Consider the following 17,956-nt stretch of genomic DNA (forward strand, 5'->3'; position numbering starts at 1 on the left):
ACACTCAAAGCTAATGAGAGTAGAAAAGAATGCAACCACTACTTGTGAATGTGTAAACTAATTTCAAATAAAAGACTTTGGGGAAAGTAATTTGAGTATATGTATCAAGAATCTTAAAAATTTCCATAGTCATCAACCCAATAATCCTAATTCTAGGAATCTAGTTTAAAGGAAGAACAAGAGATGTGTTTAAAGATGCTTGCCAAAGTATGATAATTCTGCCTTATGCGTACTAACTAAAACAAATTAAAAAAAGAGAAACAAAAACAAATAGGAAAGACTTAAATTTCTAACAACAAGGAAATGGTCACATAAAATATTATATATCCATATAGTGAAATATTATGTGATCATTAAAAATAATACTTTAAAAGACTATTTAATATTCAAATTAAATAGACTATGAAGTATTACAGACCTCGATGGCTATTTTCCTCTTTTCCATGTCTCTCTCTCTTTTTCAACTATTTTAGCTTTTCTATAACTGCTATTAAAAATGCAGCAACAGAGGGTTAAACATATTTCATATAATCTAGTTATTCACCAGCACTGGAAAGAATTCAGAAAATGACACCCAATCAGCAAAGACTAACGTTAAGCCTCCAGCTCGGCTGTGGGATTGCCATTACACTTCCCAATTGCCTGACACCACAGCTAATTGAAAGTTGGCATGGTTACTCCCATGCCAATTGGTATTGGGCACAGATAAATTGCTGTGATTTTTGAAATCACAGTTATTATTTTACTCCACCTGTTCTGTTCATTTTTCAAGTCAGCTGTCAAATCAAACAAGTAAGTCCTTCTCAAAAGCTGTAGAAGTTTTACGTGTTACCAGGGTAAATGAAACAACTGTATAACACACTGATGTCTGTAGAATTCTACACGGTGAACCAACAGAGAGCCTATAGGAAGTAAGGTGCCATGTCGACAGTTGTTTTAGAGCGCTGGTGGGAAAGCGCTATATTTGTAATAACAATGTTTAACATTCTTGCATTAGTTTTGAATACGAGGCATAATTGCCAAGAAAGCTTTAATAGTGAAATCCTAAAAATACATTTCAACTCTGGCCTGCTTTTTCCAGTTGTTCTGGTCTCAGTTTTACTTTAGCTAAAATTAATAAGCACATGAAACTACGTAAAAATACTAAATCACTTCTTGGTTTAATTATTTGATGCACTGTATTTCTCTATTCCCATTCTAATTAAGAAGCTCATTTTTCTATAATATTTTCCTATTAAAAATAAAGCATCTCTGCTTTCAAATATGAAAAAATCTTTTGACAGTCTCCAAGTCCTACTATGTAAACATAACTTTCAGAATTATACTGCAGGTCATGGGAGAAGGAGAAGAAAGAAGAGAAGTTACTAAATTTATTCAACCTTTTTACCCTGAAGTAGAGTTTATTTTATTAAAATGAGAAAATTTCATATCATTTGTGTTCAGTTTGTTACAGAAATGGCCCCATTTTTCACCCCGCCACCTATCCATCCCCCCGGCAATGGGACCCTGCAGCATATAGCATGAAGAGGTGGCATCTATCTCCCATCCTTCAACCTGGGCTGGGTTTCAACTTGCTTTGGCCAACCTAACATGGCAGAGGAGATGGCAGCTAGTTTCGAGCTGGGAGCCTCGAGAGGCCTCATAGGCTTCTGCTTGCTCTCTTTGGACCCCTGCCTTTCCCTTGAGAACAACACCAGGACAATTGCTGGAGGATGAGAGAGTATTTAGAGTACACATGTTGCCTATCTGAGTCCAACCTAGACTAGCCACCCTCAGCCAAGGCGTCAGCTGAGAAGAGATACATGAGCCAACTTGGACAAGATCAGCTGAGACCAAAGAATCCTGAACCAAGTCCAGTCTAAATTGCTAAGCCACAGAATCATGAGCTAATAGATGAATGTTGTTTTAAGCCACTAAGTTTTGGGGTGATTTATTACACACCAGCAGCTAACTAATATATCTTCTTGTCTCTTGTTTACTTATTTAGAAGGAAAATTAAGAATTATTACTAGGCAAACAAAAAAATTAGAAATAATTATATCTAATCTATTTTTCTTGAAATAATCAATATTTTAAATATTTTTCATATTTTGGCTGTTGGGGATATTAACATTTATTGAGCACCTTTCACTTATGAGGTACTTATTATTTAACTCCTACAACAATCCCATGAGGTAGAAATTATCTTTATTTTATGGAAAATGAGACTGCGGTGAAGAGAGAAGGAGCATGTCCAGATTCTCACAGCTGGCGAGGCACAGCTGGATTGGAACTAGGACACAGGAATACGGGAATCCATTTATTCCACCCTCGGTCGCCATCAGTTCCACAAGGAACTGTCAAGTCTCGGCTCTCTTTGGAGTCGTACTTCAGAAACTGGAAATGCATTTCCTGCTGAATGACCTAGATGCTGCCTTCAGAATGTTCTGAAGAATAGTTTATGCATATTGTAGAGACTTACCCACTTGGGCTTTTTCTCATTCTCTAGCAAATTTTAAATGGCCCAAATATCACAGCTACTTTCACTCTCAACTCTAGTTCATGTGCAATTACCATAACAACAATAGAATGAAAAACTGACTAATGTAAAGTGAAAATATTTTCCAGTGTAAAACGTCTTGAATTATTTGAAGCCATAGTTGTTGTTCCTAGTAGTACATGATTACTATTGATTGCCTGATTGACTATGATCTCATGATATTTAATGCTAGAAGTCAATATTTTAGTTATTTACTGGCAGGTGAAATCATTTGTGGTACTAGTATAAAAATAGACAACTTCTAACTTTGTTATGAATTAAGCATGAAATTTAAATCAATCTATGAGAAATCAATAAAATAGTACTGAATAAATTTCACATCAGGCTCATCAGCCTAGAATTTATGTATCAGGACTGTGTAGGATACGTCACAGATACTGACACATATTTAAAACTGAAAACAAAAAGCAACAGAATAACAGGAAATGGATTCAGTGCTGCTCTTCAATGTGCACTTGACTAGAAACCAAAATGAATGATGAAGCGATGAAACGGATGGGTAAGGACCTTTCTCTTTCCTCCTCCCACATCTTCTAGAGTGACCAGCAAAGGCGAAGGCTGCCCACCACATGTGAGGTCAACACTGAGCCTAAACAGATTTTACTTCAGGCTGGCCCATGAAAATCTGAATTATGTCACTGGAAAGTCACCTGGTGTTGATTGCTTATGGAAGAAGCACAAAGGACTGGATGCATGGCTTCATTATAAATAATCCAAGAAAGTACTGGAGTAATAAAGTATACTTGTACTCTAACCTAAGTTATAATAAACATTTTAACAATTTATTCATTTAAATATCACATTTTATACAGAATTCTACAATAATATGTGGTTAAATTAGTCAAATAAGAATAGGTATTAGGGGGATGTTTTTCCAGTGGATCTGTCAGGTAAAAATATTTGCAACAGCTATAAAACCAGAGTGATCAATATCTAATATAATTTTCTGCTTTATAGATCTTATATGTCATTTCAAGACCCAGAAAACACTCTTAACAAGACAACAAGAATCACAAGTCAGTGGAACCTTACAACAACCAGTTTTCTAAAGTTTTACGAGAGGAATTAAAGCAGGATCCAAGTGTATTTGTTAGTTTTGTGGTAGCGCTTATTGTTATTAGTCTAACTCAGAGTGGAAGAAAAGATCAGTAATGAAGATCACAGTAGGTAACGCCCATAAGTGTAAACAAGCATTAGTCAGAACCTGCTTAACCGTGAACTCTCGGCTACAGAATTCATCAAGCGTTGGCACTGTCCACACCTCCTTGAGCTGTGTGGTTCATGAAGAAGGACTCATTTTATTGTTCTTTTTTCTTTTCACTAAACTTAAGAGATCTTCAAGAGGCCAAATCATTTTAATTCCCCAAATGGAAAAGTTCCACACTAGCTGAAACCTCTTAGACCCTTGTCAGGATTCACTACCGCATGTGCCCATGTTAACTTAAATGTCACTCTTGAATGGACCAAAACTGACCTCCTTTCAGCTAGAAAATGTAGGAAAAATGTCAGGAAAAGTGTAGCATGAGTAGCAGTTGCCACTGGATGTTTCTCTCTCACAATCAAATGATATTTAACAATAGAGTTCAGCAGAATCAAGTTTAATGCCGAGGAAATTAATTTTTAAATTAGTCAGGGCGTGAATGACAACATAAAAGACTGGCAATTTTAAAAGCAAACTGAATTACATGATTTGAAGCGATTACTTAAAAACGGATGCTATAACCAAGCAGATGCTTACATTTGCTTTTCTCTTTGCTGCTGCTTTTCATAAATGTAACCAAGTAACATTCCTTTTTCACAAAGACCTAAAGTAAAACCTGGGCTCAGGGTTCAGGAGCGAAGGTCACCTCAATGAACTCCTGCTAGATGGCCTCCATCTAAGGTGATGTGTGACGTTCAGAGTTCAGTTCATGCTTGTACACTTGGTCGTATAACAACGGTTTGGCTGCCCCATCGCTCAGAAGGCTGACGGTTTGGAGACAACTGTCACCTCAAGAGTGGACTCTCCATTTTGTTCACTACTAGGACAGTAATGCTGGAGGAACTGAGGAAAATCCCCCGAGGAAGGGATATTTAAGGCCACTACTATAGAAACAGAGGAGCCAGAATGGAGCCCTCCTCCCTCCGGCCTCATGAGAGATGCTGTTGGAGTGATGCTCACCTGACTCTGCCCGCCAGGAATGGAGCACTGGGATGGGGGCGTTCCTGTCATCTAAAGGATAAACCAGAGCATGGTACACCTGAAAATAGCTGTCTTCTGGGAGAGTCCTGCCAGCTAAGTATCTAATTTTTGAGAGAACAAATGACCCCTTCAAGTAATTTTCATCTCAGGACTGACTTCGCTGGACTGTGTTTGCTCAGGTAATAGATGAGTTTCTGGCCTACATTGCTATAGATCAGGAATACACCTTCAAATGAGGACCCCTATCCTTGTTCAGGTTTCATGGGTTCTTCTCTGGACTAAGGACAGCAGGTCTGACATTTGAGGAACCACTTGGTCAGTCTGGTCTAAGAGCTAAGCTGGCCTAAATGCTAGTTTTCTAGCCATATATCACCTGAAAATTATCACATAGTATTTTCTCTTTGACAGTTGATCAACTTCCTTTGTTGATCAGTAGCCATATGCCCTTGGTAGATATGACAACTCTGAACAACGCCTGAATTATTTTATTTTGCAACTAGTGAATGTGTCACTTGAAACAGTCAAATTTTAAAGACAGTGAAGGCCACAAAAAGGTAACTAAAGAAGAAAGCTAGGTCTTATTGTAATTAAGTACCCAGTTTTCCACAAAGAATTGACATTCCAATTACATAGTCTTGTTCAGGAAAAAATTATGTTCTATGCAGTCCAAGATCTCATGCTGGTGTCACACAAAAGTGAGTGCTACATGTACTTTTCCTGTTTAACTCTAATCTAGAAAGAAAAAGTGTCTAATCTAGAAACAAAACAATGACCTCAATTATTTATCTTATGGAAAAATACACATGGTCATAGATCAGAATACACAGCATGTAACACTGAAAAACCCCAAATATTTGATATATGGTAAGTAATCATCAAAGCCAGAAGATTTTTTTTAACACAAAGGTTATTATGTCAATATTACATTTGACTATAAACCATTTGAATTGTAATTCTCAAGACTGTCTACTATTTGATGCTTTATTTCTTCCTGATATCTCAATCATTCTCCATAAATATTTTCACCTTACATTAAAATTGACTATTTGAAGGCAACAGTTAATAGATATGAGGAATTAGAAGGAAAATCTTTGAAGCCAAATATACTGAACGTTTTTCTATATCTCACAGCCTGTGTGGGGGATCAGAATGGGCCACCCTGAAAAGTGTCTCTTTGGCTTGATTAATTTTAAGAAAAAAAGACTCTGAAAGAAACTTTGACATAACCCTCTCCCCTGCAATGGCCTAAAAGAATTTAAAACAGAATGGCCTGCTCCAGGAAGGAGCTAATACCATAAGATGACTGTAAGGTCAGGTGAAATGTGTCTCCCAGGTCACATTGTCTGTAGTTGGCCCATTCACATTTCCATGTCCACGTAAATTGCCTTCCTCCCCTCTGAAATCCCAGACCAACCCCCTCAACATCCTCCTTTGTCTTTAGCTGAGGAGGGTATTTAAGACGAGAGCCTCTGCCATTTTGGTGAGTTGCTCAGTTTTCCTGAGTCTCTCTCATGTAGACATGTTATAAAGCTTTGTTTGATTTTCTGCTGTTATTCTGTCTCATGTCAATTTAATTCATAGCCTGGCCAGAAGGACCCAGAGTGGGTAGAGGAAATGTCTTCCTCCCCTACACCTGTGAAAATATATTTATTACTGAGCAATATCAACTATATATATAAAATATCAAAATAACCACTGAGATATTAGTGAGATGGTGACTTGAAGTTACAGAGAAATATATCTGTTTTCCTTGCTTATTCTCACTTATTTCTACAGGTAAAGTCCCATTAATAAAACAGGAATAGGCATAAATAAAGCATTTATTTAAAGGCATGGCCTTGTGATGACTGTTATTCTAAAGCAAAAATATTCAAGAGATTCCTAAAAAGAGAGATCCGCTTTCAAAAAGTAGACATCACTTGATGGAGTTCTCCTCAATTATATGATTGCTATACGGCTCTCCTTTTTTCTCCCTCACAGTTTTATGAGAAAAAGTAATTGGCAAGTAGCTTACAACACATGTAATCTGTCTGATAATTATAATAGATGCTCATTGTGTCTATAAATACTCAATGATCACTGCCCAGACTAACTGCAGGCACCACAGTCTAATTGGAGATGCTCCCTCCCCTTCCCACCCCCCTCTCGCCCTCCAATTACAGGACATTTCAAGAAACAAAGGAATGATACTCTGTTTGTTCTATTTAAAAGTAAAACTAGACTTATGAATTGCAGAAGGGTTCAAATGATTGTCTGGCAGGAAATTTTGGATGCTGAGGCACTTCTATTCTCTGTACTTTCAGCAGAAAGCTGACAATTTGTAAAACAATGGTTGCTTGAACATTGCCCTTAACTGCTTCTCTCGCTCCAGTCTGCAGCCCTCTCCACACAGCATTCAGTCTCTGCCTCTGAGACTGGTAACCAGTAACCCTGCGGGGCTGAAGGCATTCACTATAACTAGATCTGGGATATTGCACAGTCCTTGTGGTCTTCCCTACTTCTTGCCTCTATCTTTTAAACCATCCCTTTATTAAACTCTTTCAAACTATTCTGAGTGTGCCATCTCTTTTCTATTGGACCCTGACAATTTACAGTTAGTTCTTTTTATTTGTTTCCTCAGGAAAAATTCCACTGATACACCAGGTGTACATACAAACACAGCATTTATTTAAAGACTTGGAAACAGTGTATCAATGATGTTATAACGCAAAACCATAATGCTTAATAAATGTTCGAATCATTTATATATCAATGGAATGTATTTAACTAGAAATATCTAGATATAACTACCATTCAATCAAATTTTGAAATATTTCTGACAATCATCAAGATATTGTCTACCTTAAGTGAAGCAGATATTTTAAATTATTTCTACAAAGTTATTAAATTGCTTATGTGGAAAGCATAAAACAAGTTAGATATTCCACCTCAAAACATTTTCAAGAACACAATTTATTTTTACAGACGTGTATGTAAAGAGAAATATTTACCTTTTCACCGATTGCTCCTTTGCTGCCTTCTAAACCTTGCTCTCCCTGTGGAAGAGGAATATGAGATGTAAAGAGATAGGCACACAACTTTTCACACGTTATTAATACAATAATAATAATGATGTTTCCAATAATGAAAAAATCAGTAGTTATAAATAAAAACCATTTCTAATATGTAAACTCCAAACCAATATTAAGTTACATAAAATTTATATATTCCTAAATACTAAAGGAACAACTTTCTAGGGTACAAGCGACATCACTACTTCCAATGCAATTCAGTCTTCATCAACCTGAATTCCTCTGTATACAGCATCTTTCTCATAGGTGTTTTGAGAGTTGAAGGCATCGAGACAGTGCCTGGCATAGACTAAGTTAGCCATTATTGTCATTATTCCTATTCCTATTTATTTCACCAGATCCAGTAGGAACACCCTCTCAGGCTGACTTCTGTAGAACACCGTTCCAGCGAGAGCTGTGTGATGAACGAGTTCAGGCTGGAACCCCAGGGTTCTGGCTCCAGCTCTGACACCAGCACCATGCCCCTCACCACCCAGATCTCCCGCCGCTCAGTCACAGAAAGCGGACTGGCTCTCAAGCACCATATTTATTCCAAAAGGTTTAAGTTCTCTGTTCTTCAACTAAACGGTCTCTGATTTGATAAGCTTATTTTCCCACTTAATTCTGTACAGATACTTATAGTACTGATGTTTCATTCATACAGTCAACAAATATTCATTGAACACCAAACATACGTCAGGCGCTCGCGACAACGTAGTCAGCAGGTGAGTGTGGGGGATGGGGCATACTCACTCCTCCACCCAAAAGGAACCCTGGGTCAACATTCCCTGAGTGCACTGAGACGGGGGAAGGGTGCCTTATCTCTAGGTTTTCCTGTAATGCTTCAACAAGGGGACACTTAATATAATTAAAATTCATATGTTAGAAAAAAATGCCAGCTTTTTACTATATGCAGAGTCTTTGTGCGTATATCATATATAATGTATATAATCAAATACATGTGTATGCGTATATGTACACACACACATGATTAAATAATTATTTCTGCTTCATCTACCCTCAAAAAAGCTACCAGGAAAGAAAATAGGTTAGTATTTGGGTATATTTGCCACTGAATGCATGGTCTTTTTTCCTACCGTTTTTCCTAAAATATAGGCTTTAACTGATCTGTTAATTCGAGCTGATACTGAAGCTGCTAAACGCCCCCAGTACATCAGCCACAATGTCAGCATGATGCAGCCACCACAAACAGCTGCTGGAAAGTCCAAAGCTATTTCCCAGCAGATAAATCTGCACATCCCTTGGCTTGCAACTCGACTCGCAGATGCAGCACATCCTGTGTCAATGGGTTTTGTCTAGAATTGCTGTGAAAACATTCAGAAGCTTGCCATTTCATCACTGCCAGTTCCATCTTATTATCTTTATCAAGCCAAGTAAAGGAAGTATTTTCAAAAGCTGTAACTATATATAAGTGCATATCTTTTTTCATGGTAATTTTTAGCTACAGAGAAAAACCTGGAAGCAATAGTAACTTCTGGCATCTTGTTGTTAAGACCTGTAAAACTTCTCCAGAGCATGGATATGACACGCTTGCCTCTGGCAGGCATCTAATCTTGCATCATAAAGCTCTCCCCTGTGGGGGGATTATCTGGGTGGTATGGTGACAGCTGGCCCCACCTGAAGTGGCTCCCCAGCCCTCCAGGAAACGAGTAGACCAGTCTCTGTGTTTCCAGCAATGCTGGTCACATACAGTCACACTCCTTCCCAGGAGGAGAAGGCCGCCCTTGGACAGTAAAAGGGTACAGACGAAGTTCCCCTTGGTAAAGACAAAGACACTAGGCACAGAAAGAAGCAACCTAGTCACTGTACAAATCCTTATTTATTATGAATTAGTCATTCTGAAAGAAAGATATTTTTGGAAGAGATTAGTTGTACCATCTCTGCAACATTCAATATTTTCTGTCATTATAACTGTTATGTTTAACCCAATCTGGGATTAAAAGAAGGATAAACAAGAAATAACAATATACAGTCAAAGAGAGTAAAAACCATTCCATTCTTCAATTTAGACTCTGATTCATGGCAGAGAAAACATTTCCAGAGCAGCTCTGTGCACTCCCACGGCCCCCGGAAGCACGGCTGCTGACTTCTCTGGAGAAGCACCTTGCCCAAGCTCTCGGACGGAGCCCCCTCCTTGAGTGGTCCCTTTGGGAAGGGATTGCTTCCAGGGGTTCTCTTTGGAAAGACTGGTTAGTGGCTTTCTAAAGAGTCTTTTAGGGAATTCAGTTTCATTAAATACATTTTCTGAATCTTCACCATATTATGTGCGAATTCAATTTTCAAGATGTTAAAATTCTTAATGTATGTGAAACATTCAAAACCTCTTTACCTTTTGACCAGGTAAGCCTGGAGCTCCATGTAAACCATTTTCACCCTAAAAGAAGTACACAGAATAAATTTTATTATCCATAAAAAACAAACGAATAAAGACATTTTTGCAGTCTTTAAGAACTCGCTGTGCCGAATGTCAGTCAGGCGCAGGGCTTCCTGCTGACCCCGTCCTCCCACACCTGCAGGTTTAGGACTTCAACTTAAGAATAAGGAAACGGATGCTCTGAGAGGTTCAGTAACAGGCTCAAGGTTGCCCACCCAACCAGTAGCATTACCTGGGATTTGAGTTGAGGGCCGTCTAACTCCACGGCCCATGGTGCCCCACATGCTATGTAGTACCCTACTGCATTTTCTCTCTTTCAAACCCCTGGGCAATGTTAAAGTCTGACTTAGGCTTTTTATGGGCAGGCACTGTTCTTACAACAAACCTATTGGGTAGATACTATTATAACCACCTTATTACAGATAGGAGATAGAGCTGGTATTGTTCAAACTCACTCACTTCAGCTCTGTGCCCTAACCACCTCCCTACACTGTCTTATGGAAAAGATTTAATTCTGGCTATAAGTGACCTTATCTAAAAAGTGAATATATATGCATATAATATATATATATGAGCATGCTGACTTTCTTGCTCATGTCTGTTGGTTGCCTTTAAATCAATTTTGAAGACTTAATGCCATTTTCCTTGAAACAATTACTTAGGAGAATTTTTAGTTCATCTGGTTCCTATCTTGGAGAGAAAGGTTTTCAGCAGATGCTCATTGGTTTCCACTACTGTACTTCACAGGTCATCGCTTTGACAAGCCTGGTTTGTAAACAGCACACCCACTAGAAGGAAATACTCCTGGGAGGGTGTGCATATTCTCAGTGGAGTCTTAGGAACTTAGCTACTTATAGGAATTGACTTAAGCTTCTGAGTTTCCAGATTTAGACAGCTCAAAATAATTGACAATTCTATGGGCCTCCTTTATTTCTAGCAAACATTTATAATTCATTCGTAAGACAACAGTTTTTTAAGCATTACCTAGAATGAAGTTAGATATCATTTCTCAGAACTTTTAAATAAAATTCAAATATGTAAAGAAAAAATCAATTCTTCAAAATTTAAAATAGCAACAATATATTCTGTCTAAATCTAAAGAGATTTTTATTATTTTATTAACAAACACATTTTGGAAAGTTTTTGTCATTTTTGCTGGAGGTGTACATGCACACATACTATTTTAAAGATGAAGGCTGTTCTTAAATTATCTATGTATTCCACAGTATAACCATCATCATCACGGAACACACTAAACACTAAAAGCAAAACTTTGCTGCTGAATGTAATTGTGTTGAAGCATCAATGAAATGCAACATACTCATCTACGTAATAAATATATTTCTGTGACTTTAAAAAATTGTTATAGTTCGAGACCTCAGGCATCCCACAAATGTATTAGAAACTTCCCATTTCATCTGGTAAAGTGAGAGTAAAAGCACATTAAGTATTTGACACCAGGGAACATTCTGTGCAAATTGAGCTTCTGTTACTCATCACAGAAGTATGTCCACTTGTCCATAGGAGCAGAATTATTTTCATCGGTTGGTCCAATATAATGTTTTCTATCATATTACAAGTGACACACGATAACGAGATGTGGCGTGTAATCCAGTAAAGCACATTGATACAGTGTACATGCCAAAAATACTCTTTTGAAAAAAAAAAAAGTAGTGACAGCACCTCTTTCTCTTTTTCTTTGTTCACAGCCCACTCCCATGCAGTATGTGCTCCACACACTGGCACTTTTAAAGTCCCACCTCGGGCTAGGTCAGAAACGCTGTTAATGGGTACCAAAAATCTCTAAAGCTATGATATGAAGACTGTTTCACTCTCTAGTGGACACAGCTTTCACGATTATTGTAAATAAAATGTTATGTTTTCCTATGGCCAGTGCTAATTGGTCCCCGCTCTTTCCTGCCTAAGAATTTGTTTTGTAAACATAATTCTAAACCCCAAGATAACTAGCAGACACTACTGATTACTCTCACAGGAAATGAGTCAGCTCCACGCAACACACCAAGCTGTGGGAGATTTGGAGATTTTGAGCGGACTCTTTCGAAACTGAAAGTTTGTAACTTTGGTATTCAGAAACCCATTTATCTACTTCTCACTGATTTTCTAGAAGTTATCACAGATAACCTACTTAGAAACTTATAATCATTTAAAATCATTTGTCATTTTTCCAGTCCCTGAGGGATAAATTAGCCTATTTGTTTTTGTCTCTATCTTAAAAAAAAAAAGAAAACAATTTATTAAGCAGCATAAAAATTAAAGAAGAAAATAGTCTCAAAGAGCAAAATTTTATTTGATTAGTGAATGATACTGTTTCTATCAGCACTTTCTCCCAAACCTAATTTTAACGTGAACAGAACAAGTCTTTCTTTACGCTCCCTCAATCGCAGGGTCAAACCTTTCACGCCCCATGCAGCTTGGGGGCAAACTGCCTTCCAGCTACCACACAAACGCCTGCCTAGAATTACTGGAGGGCAGGCATTAGTTGCTTTTCCTGAACTTTTTTTTTTTAAAGATTGGCCCTGAGCTAACATCTGTTGCCAATTCTTTTTTTTTTTTCTTCTCCTCCCCAAAGCCCCCCAGTACATAGTTGTATATTCTAGTTGTAGGTCCCTCTGGTTGTACTGTGTGGGACGCCACCTCAGCATGGCCTAATGAGTGGTGCCATGTCCGTCCCCCGGATCCGAACCGGCAAAACTCCAGGCTACCGAACCAGAGCGCAAGAACTTAACCACTGGGCCACAGGGCCAGTCCCGTCCTGAACTTCTTGCTCTCCTTCTTTCCTCTCAGTCTCAGCACAAGGAAGGAATAAAAAGCTTCTCCTTTGGCTTCCAATCAATATTTTAGCCCATTATGGAAAGAAAATTACAATCAATGTTTCCCATGGTTTCCATAAAACTTTCAAACCTTGTTTCTGAGGCATATACTTTCTATTACAGGTTTATCCATCAAAGGGCCTTTCCTGTGATACATTCAACCTGCAGATGGGCAAATGAATGAGTCTGTGTAATATCATTCAGGGCAACATCTAACATTGCTGCTGATACATCGTTGCCATGTTATTGCTTGTATTGTATTGTATTGTATTGTATTGTATTGTATTGCATTGCATTATGTATTGTAAGACATAGCATGTCTTCAACTTTACAGAGCAATCCAGAGTACCCTTTCCAGAATTCAAAGTAACATTTTTGAGAAGGTTTTGGAAAAAATTAGTGATTTAGGGCCAGCTGGTGGCTTTCTGAAAAACTAATTGAAGGATTTCATTTAACTTCCTTTTTATTTATTTATTTTTTAATTTTAATTTTCTTTGGTGAGGAAGATTATCCCTGAGCTGACATCTGTGCCAATCTTCCCCTATTTTGTATGTGGGTTACCACCACAGCATGGCTTGATGAGCAGTGTGTAGGTCCAAGCCCAGGAATGGAACATGCAAACCGCAGGCTGTGGAAGTGGAACATGCAAATTTACTACACCACCGGGCTGGCTCCTCACCTCCTTTTTATTACTGTACATTTCCCTGAAATAAGTACAGCTGGACATACGAAAAAAAAGATTAGTTTTCCTGAGTCCTTTGACATTGGAATCAATGTCTTCTCTTATGTAGGAAAATACACATTGTCTGGAGGACGCTGAATGGAATCACACTCCTCAGGGCTACAGTTGGCAAACCTAGTGCCAACGAGACCAAGCCAAGGAAGGCAGACTAAGCAGGTAAATGAAAATTTGCTAATAACTAGACCTAAGCACTGAAAACACAAAGTTCTATGCTATGTTCTAGTGATTTTTTTCTTTAAAAAGTTAGGCATTTAGCCTTTGATTAAAAAGTCTGAGATCATATTATAACAATGTTTGCATATTAAAATGTTCAATTTGACCAATCATTTCACTTAGAGCATGTTTTCCAGGAACATGATCTTCTGTATGAACTGAATGTACTCTTGGAAATACAGCAATATTTCCCCACTAATTAATTCATGTTCATTAAGAGAAAATTTACTTAAATTGAATGTGGGGTGAAATAGCTGGAGAAACACCTGAGGTGGGATGCCAGAATTCTAGCATGAAAACTGATACAAGAGGCAGCTAAAAGTAAATCTGAGTTTGATTTTGTGTATCACTAACTTGATCTCTGCATTTCTGACTACAGCCCTGCTTTATGCAGGCAGTAATCTTCAGAAATGGAATTTTTGTATGGTTCTTAAATTGTTGGCACTCAATTAAATATTTCAGGAAAAAATAAAATATAGATCTCCTATTTTTTCAGATATCCCATCTAGTCTGAGTCCTTTTATTCTGGGCAGGAGTATTTTTTCCATCTATTTTCTGGGACTTCATTCCAAGAAATAAATTGTCAAGTTAAAAAAATATATACTGCATAGGGTTTAAAACTTCAAACTTTTGAATTCTTTGTATTCGTTGGATCTTTAATGCAGCTAATACATGGGGATATATTATCACTTTTATGCTCAGGATAAGGCAAATATAAAACATTCTTAATCATAAAATGAACAATACCCTATTGTTACTTATTCTTATGGGTCCTTTCAAAGAGGGGAAAACCAGCCCACCAAAGGTCATACCTGGTGGATCCATGCCTGAATCACAGTATTGTACATATGGGGAGTTAGAAGCAGCTGAACCCAGCGTCTACTCTCTCAAAAACTACTGACCTGAGTGTACATGTGTGTGGGGACACAGTACATGCAGGTGCAGATACCCAGAAAGCAAGCAGGATGGGTATTCTTAAACAGAAGGACATGTGTAAATTCATATACTTATGTCCACCATCTCCACCACAGAATGTGTTGAGGTGCTGATTCTACTGAAAGCTTCTTAAAATCAGGCACTTTTGCTGCTTAATTTGCTTTGTGGAGAGTAAAATGAAACAATTCTCTATGTGGATACCGAAACAATGCTTTCTGAACCCAAATTAACCCTCCCCAAATTACTACCTATTGGTCTCATTTCACACGGGAAAAAATATCTAATGGGTCTTGTATATGACATCCCTTTGTGTCACGATCAAACCTTTTCAGTAAACCAATCATTTTTCAAATGACAGGTCAGAGTCCCTTAATATCATAGTTACTGTTCTCTGGGCACCCACTGGTCAGCCAATATGTCTTTTAAAATGTGGCATTCAGAATTCAACACACCACTCCAGAAATGGTCTCACTCCCACAGAATAGAGAGCAGGACTGTCCTACATACACACACACACACACACACACACACACACACACCTCATTCTGGACACTATACAGTACATCTACTAATACCACTTGCTTTTTTAAAGTTAGATTGTTCATGTATACGTTGAGCTTCTAGTCAACTACAACCATAAAGTCTTCCTTTCAAAAGGAATACATTTTATAAGCCTTTTTCAAATTAATTGAATGCAAATTATACTGAGTTATTCAAATAAAAAGTAAAAAACAAATAATTCTGAACCGATTTGGAGAGGGAAACGTTTCTTTCCATCTACAGCGAAGTTAGGGAGCTGAGCCTTGGCCAATGTTGTATAATCCATTAAAAAATTTGGGCTTCTATATAATTGTGATGATTTTCTTAAAATGGATCTGTCAAGAACAAATGTTTGGGCTTTTCACTTTATTGTGAGACTACCTGTAAGACAGCCTTTAAGTAAACTTGAAGCTTCATAAAAGTACTAGAAAATAGAAGAGGTTTAATGTGTATCATCTACTGAAATATCTGAAGTAGAGTAAGTGACATCTGAATCAAGTATTCTAACAAGGGAAAGATGATTTAAGATATAAAGAGAAGGACAGTGTCATCGGTAAGCTCCTAATTGAGCACAGTGAGATACCAGTAACTGCAAACTATTTCCTGTCTGAAGTATTCCTCGTGATGAGTAATTTATAGTCCTGCTCCATATCAATTACTTCTACTGGAGCTGAAAGGCACTAAGTCATTGGTTACTTATCTTTAGCCCTGAAGTAAATGGTTGTGAAGATATGGAGAAAGAACATGCCTTAGCAATGCTGTAAGAATGTCAGGAGATTTTCAAACCTAGTTCAGAGAAAAAGAAGTTTGATGCCAGAGAGAGAAGGGAGAGGACAATTTCTCCCAGAGAAAGGGAAGCAATTCTGAAGCTGTAAATAGTTCTCTCTTTTATATTTTATTCCAGGAAGTAACATCTGTGAGCTCTGCCAGGTAGATGAGAGATTCTGCTGTCCTCCCGTCTCCCTGAAGTACGCCTTTGCAAAAACGACAGAAGATGTGCACTGAAGCATCGCTGCCAGGGGGCTCTTCCCAATCCTTCCTAGCACAGCTTCCTAACAATCATCCTCTATTTCTCTTCTCTATTGGCCCGGGGCTAAGTTCCCCTGAGTTCCAAACAACTCAACAAATGTTTATCCAGAACCAAGCTGGTGCCATATGCTGGACCAGGTGCCGGGCTTCCAGCAATGAGAGAGATACCAAGTCTTTGTTCTCCAGGACCTTATGCTGGGGACAAAGGCACAAACTACCTTGGGAATGTGAATAACGTGCTATGTGGGGAGAGCGAAGGGGCCATTAATTCTGCCTGGTGGCCAGGAGGACTTCATGAAAAAGATGCAATTTTTCTTGAGCTTTGAATTTGGTAATCCGTGAAAATGCAGGGATGGTGGGAGGGAAGAAAGACACCAATTGTCTGTAATCATCCTCTCGAATCTTCTACTCTTTCCTAACAGGTTCCTTCAGTCCCTTACACTGGCTCTGGCTATCCCTCACTTGGCTAAATGCTCCTTTAGACAGAGCTGCTTTAAGAAAACTTTAATATTTGAAACTGTAGATGTCTTTAAATTCACTGTTGAGTATCTCAGCAACCTACACCAAGAATAAAATAATCAGACACTAAACTATGCAAAGGAACAGAGTGTGTGTGATCTTTTTATGGCAATATTTTAATATTTATGTGCTAGATTCTCATAGTGAATTAAACCAAATAGGAACATTAGCAGACTAGGTTCTTGAAATCTGGCTAACTGTTGAGCAAATAAAAGTCAAGTGCCTGGTGCCAAATCCATTGCATGTGTTGGGCTTGTCATCCATCTGTTGTGTTCTCTGCCAACTGCTCGACTTGGGGTACGAGTGGAAGGCATTAGAAGGGAACAAGAAACCATTAAGAAATAAAATCAAGTGCAGAGGGAGCAGGTTTCTCTTCTTTTCCTGTCCTTCTATTACCTCTGTCCTTCTCATTTTCCTGCTCATTTTCGTGCTGTATTGTATCAATCTACTGCCCACAGATAAGGTGATTAAATGAGACTTACTCCCTGTAAAGGCAGTCATTTTTTCACTGATAATTCAAGTATCATTCTTGTAACTTTAGTAAGCGGAGCCGACAAGTAGGTTGATAAAACTGTTTTCTTTGTGGTCATTTTTTCTGTGAATATTGGTTATGAGAAAAAGTTCAATCCTATATCCAGATTTGACGTTACCTTCATTCATTGCAGAATATTCTGAAATATAGGCGTATAGAAGTGATTCTTTGTTTAAGAGGTATTTTCTCTAACATATAGCTCATACGTTTTTTAAAAATAAATCTTGACAATTTCATAGGAAGGAACTGTCCCATTGTTAGGAAAAAGCTGGGTTGTCCATTTTTTTCTTCGCATGTAGTGTTTTGATTCCTACAATAAATTGTCACAAGTATTTTAATATTTTGTTAAACTTGGGAGGAACTCTGAAGTTAATCTTAATTCTGAATTTCAATGGAAAATTAGATGAAACTGGATAACACAGAGAGAAAGTCGACTCACAAAACAAAA

The 17,956-nt window shown here is 37.9% G+C and overlaps 1 protein-coding gene across 1 annotated transcript in view; it reads right to left on the reverse strand.

Annotated features, from left to right (window-relative positions):
* The window catches only part of COL19A1 (collagen type XIX alpha 1 chain), a 304,996-nt gene that overhangs the window by 209,020 nt on the left and 78,020 nt on the right, over positions 1-17,956 (reverse strand). The window contains exons 11-12 of the mRNA XM_046638990.1: positions 10,122-10,166; positions 7,712-7,756 (exon numbers count right to left, since the gene is read on the reverse strand). Of these exons, the coding sequence (XP_046494946.1) occupies positions 7,712-7,756; positions 10,122-10,166 (90 nt within the window). The remainder of the gene's footprint in view (positions 1-7,711; positions 7,757-10,121; positions 10,167-17,956) is intronic.

The sequence above is a fragment of the Equus quagga genome, chromosome 15, assembly GCF_021613505.1.
Source record: "Equus quagga isolate Etosha38 chromosome 15, UCLA_HA_Equagga_1.0, whole genome shotgun sequence".
In the NCBI taxonomy this organism is placed as follows: domain Eukaryota; kingdom Metazoa; phylum Chordata; class Mammalia; order Perissodactyla; family Equidae; genus Equus; species Equus quagga.